The sequence below is a fragment of the Pygoscelis adeliae genome, unplaced genomic scaffold (genome assembly GCF_000699105.1).
Source record: "Pygoscelis adeliae isolate BGI_AS28 unplaced genomic scaffold, ASM69910v1 Scaffold233, whole genome shotgun sequence".
Classification (NCBI taxonomy): domain Eukaryota; kingdom Metazoa; phylum Chordata; class Aves; order Sphenisciformes; family Spheniscidae; genus Pygoscelis; species Pygoscelis adeliae.
In genome coordinates this window covers 1,261,967-1,266,377 of record NW_008824421.1, presented here as the reverse complement: position 1 = coordinate 1,266,377, position 4,411 = coordinate 1,261,967, and the positions used below count along the sequence as shown (strand labels likewise).

Here is a 4,411-nt window from a genome sequence, read left to right as displayed (position 1 = left end):
GACCAGTGAGGGTAACCAGATGCAGGGGCCAATGCTTTATTTAAAGACAACCAGAATCCCCAAGCAAGATAGCCATATAGCATATGTAAGAGCAGTCAGTTCTTGCCGGGAGAGTACAGAGGCAAGGAGCACAAACAGCCTCTGGCATGCTTTTGAGGTTTAGACTTGTCCTCAGTCAAAACCAGGTTTGTTTTCCACTTTAAAAAAAATTTAAAACTTGACAAAAAACTAGTGCTAGAAGCACAATCGTGTTCATTAGCAGATCAGTAAGAGAATGTTTTTCTTCTGTACTTTGAGCTGACTGCATCCTGAATGGCAACTCAGACATGGCAGTTTCAGAAAAGTCCAGGTGTGAGACTAAGTTACCCCAATGTAGCAGCTGACAGGGAATAAACTCCAAAATAATTAAAAGAAAGCAAACAGGTTTAGTTGTCCGAACAAGGAATTTTAATTTTAGGTCAACTATTGAACTAGGTCAACATCCAGTTCACAACGTCTACAGATAGTGGGCATAGCCAGTCACTATGGTAAGTTTATTGAAGCACCAAGCTCCACACAAGACTGTAAAATACATTTTAAACTACTAGTAAGAAAGCTTCTTCAAGTCAACAATACTATTAAGGGCCAGAGTTTAAGGACTAAGTTTTCACCTTCCAAGCTATTAAGACAGCCAATCCATTGCATAAGCAAACCAAACTGCTACATACTGAAACACATAGAGCAGCAACTGTATTGAACAATTCCTGTAAATAATTCAAGGATACATTGAAACAGTATGGGTAAATTGTAATTTTTTTATTGGAAAACAAATATACAACTTGGAATGGATTTGAGGCAAATCGTGCCATAAGCAGATTTTTTTGAAAATAAGTGGCTAAACAAAGTTTAAAAAGCATAGTAACAAGAGGAGAAAATGTTCTCTGGTACAAGACCAGCAGTACAAAAAAAACTTGTGTACGAGTACCTGGATAAATCACCCGTTTTGCATTAGTGCAACTTAAGTTTCATATTGTTGACTGTCAATCGTCCACAACGTTAAGACTCCACATTTCAACAACATGTTACAGGTATGGCCACAAACAAGTTACTGCGAAGTAAGCTAGGAGAATGATTTTTACAGTGCATTAGCCACATGTATATATACTATTCACATGGTTTTATCCTGCAGTTAGCTGCCAGAGTCCTTATCCTCCATCACAGAAAGTGGAATAAACTCCTTTATGTACTGGAGAACTAGAGCCAGCATGTCGCTTTAACTAAGGAATTGCTAATGCATGGTAAACCCTAGCTTACTTTATGTAACTTGTTACATTAGTCATACCTAAGTCTCCTAAAGAAAGCTACTTTTTTTTTTAAACGGACAACCCAGATGTTCCCTCAGTTAACCAACTCCATCTAACTTTAGATGTGCAGAAGGGCTTAAATATCCAGAGTAAGCCACATGCAACATTTGTTACTTAGATCAATTTTCCAAAAATCAGAACAGTGACAGTAAGATAAAGGAGAAAAACATGGAGGAATGGCCTTCTAATTACTATACATGCATATTCTTTTGACAGTAAGGGAAAAACCTTTTACAGATAAGTTACAAACAGAGAAAAGGCAAATAAACAATTTTGTACAAGAAATTTAACACATTCTGTACAACGTCTTCACTTCGCTGTCATCATTTGTACAAACTCTGAAAAGGAAAGAGTTGCGTAAGAGTTATTCAGAGAAAAATCTGAATTGCAAGATCTGAGAAGTGACCTGCCTTACTAGTGCTGAACACTTGTTTCAAAACTATATTTTCAGTTACATTCAAAAAAGACAGTCCCCTTTTCCACCTATCACACCTAAAAACCCCCTATTTTAACAGCAAAAGGCCTCTACTTTTATCAAAGTTGGTCCCTCAGTGAGTCGGGGAACAGTCTTACTCCCAAAATAAAACATTACAGGGTCCTCATGCCCACTGACTTACAGATAGGGACAAGATATCCAAGAATGACTAAGAGATCAGTAGAAATTGTGCTGAAGTGATGATCAGTTAAGTAGGTGTACAAGCAAGATACTGTGTTGGTTTGAATTTTTTTCAAAGCAAATAGCTCAAGTCTTACTATTTTGCCTGACCGGCTTTAAGCTTATTCACAGCACACTGGAAGTGAGATTCCACAAAATAGGATTCTTCACTTATCTTGCTGAACCATAGTTTCAGGTACAGTAACAAAAAGAAACCAGGAACCTAGAAGGAGTTAACTGGTTGCTCAAGTTTCAAAAGAGCAACTGGAAACAAGAGGGATGCCTACCCTCTTCTAGTGCCAGCCTCTAAATAGTCTGTTCATAAGTACAGTTATGGAGCAGCAGCCTTGTTCATAAAAATGCCTTTTCACTTGCAGATGAGTGCTCATCCTGAGACCACAACCAAAAAGGCCTTAAAGGGAAAGCCACACCTACACCTCGGAAACAGTCAGGGTATTATCTGAAAATACCCTAGCTCTTTTCTATAAGATGTTCAGAAAGTTAAAATGAAAACAAGCTTAGTGCTTCTGAGCTGCAAACAATTGTCTAACAGAACTCCTCCTGCTTGCATGACTTCATTTAAGTTTCAACACCAGGAAGAAAGAAGGAAATAAAAATAAGCTACTGCTGCAGCTGATTTGTGTGAAATTATTTAAGAGGTCTTCCAAAGGTCTTGAAATTTCTGTGTGTTTTAGAGGCTTTCCCCCTTCAATTAGTAATTTTAAAAGCATTAATAAGAAAACGAGTGACTTGCTACAGTCAGATCAACATTCATTAGTGAACAGAACAGCATGAACAGTATGTTAACATCTCTGCTAGCTTCCTTATTCTAACGGTCATTAGACATCATTAGATTTAGAAAGTTATTTCTTACACTGCACAGTTGAACAGTCATTTTTTGCCTTTGGCACAAAGGTAGCAATAACCCACTCAAACTTAAACCTAGAGCTACACGATGTACATACTAAAAGACATTAGCTTAAAGGAACACTAACTGTTGAGAAAATCTCATCTGAACATTGCCCTATTTAGTGGCTATCGTCATCTACACAATCACCAGCATGAAAGTGCTACACAAACAGAATCGGTTAACAACTCCTTACCTTCATAGTTTACTTGACCATCACCATCAATGTCTGCTTCCCTAATCATTTCATCAACTTCTTCATCTGTTAGCTTCTCCCCAAGATTTGTCATCACATGACGGAGTTCTGCAGCACTAATGTAACCATTACCATCCTAGGAGGGGAAAAAAGGAAGACTGGAATAGACCTGTCTAAGGCCTAGCGACTTAACTGTAACTTAAGAATACTGCAGAGCAAGTTGAACATTAAGTTAACATAGCTTTAAGCGCTAGCATTCGCACATGGCAAGTGAGAGCTGCTGGACCTTTCACAACCTTTTTAGGTGACAGATGCGTATTCTAACATGTGACTGTCTGGTTCAAGTGTATTTCTTAGAACAGAAGCTACTTCTCTCATTCACCTGTTTCATGGGAGTCCAGCACAAAACCACAAGGCCTTCAGAGACCACTTTTACATATTCCATCCTAGTTGGGACACTGGATATTGAAGTACTAGTGTATACTAACTCTGGACTGACTTTTTCCTCCCCACACCGCAAGGTACTTAACATCATATATTTTCTGCTTAAAAGTGCATCTTGCTTAAGAAGCTGTGTAACTTTGGACTCATTTAGCAATTTACTTAGTAAAGACTAAGTGAAATATTTAAAAGATTACCATTTTAAATATTTAAGCAATTTCCCTGCCAGCCTTGCGCAAGTATTTTTGGATCATAGCAAGTGGTAGCTTAGTAGTATCACCCACTACTAGCACGATGACTCGTTTGACTTTCAGGTACAGTACCACAGCAGGCTGAACTTTAGGGTGACTAGTTAATCTAGAGGCTCTAGATGACAGGACTGCAAATACCCCTCAATTCAGTGAGGAAGCTCATCAGAAGTCAGACTGAGTTTTCATAACAGAAATATTTGTTAAGATAAACATTTTAGTACCTTGTCAAACACACGGAACGCTTCTCTAATTTCTTCTTCACTATCTGTATCTTTCATTTTTCTTGCCATCATTGTCAGAAACTCTGGAAAGTCAATTGTGCCATTGCCTGCAAGATAGTTACTTTGTTAGAAAAAACCACATTTTAGGGACTTTATTAAATTACTTATTAGTAAAATCTTACCATCAGCATCTACTTCATTGATCATATCCTGTAGCTCTGCTTCTGTGGGGTTTTGACCAAGCGATCTCATCACTGTCCCCAACTCCTTTGTAGTTATAGTACCATCACCATCTTTGTCAAATAGTGAAAAAGCTTCTTTGAATTCTGCACAACAACAAAAGAGGAGTTAATCCCTTCAGCTTTGGAATGTTAAGTTTACTTAATCATATAAGAAT

General features: G+C 37.9%; 1 protein-coding gene across 1 annotated transcript in view; it reads right to left on the bottom strand.

Moving 5' to 3' along the window:
- Positions 1–424: 424 nt before the first annotated feature.
- CALM2 (calmodulin 2 (phosphorylase kinase, delta)) overlaps positions 425–4,411 on the bottom strand; it is a 19,560-nt gene continuing 15,573 nt past the window's right edge. The window contains exons 3-6 of the mRNA XM_009320923.1: positions 4,197–4,340; positions 4,015–4,121; positions 3,102–3,237; positions 425–1,681 (exon numbers count right to left, since the gene is read on the bottom strand). Of these exons, the coding sequence (XP_009319198.1) occupies positions 1,653–1,681; positions 3,102–3,237; positions 4,015–4,121; positions 4,197–4,340 (416 nt within the window). The 3' untranslated portion in view covers positions 425–1,652. The remainder of the gene's footprint in view (positions 1,682–3,101; positions 3,238–4,014; positions 4,122–4,196; positions 4,341–4,411) is intronic.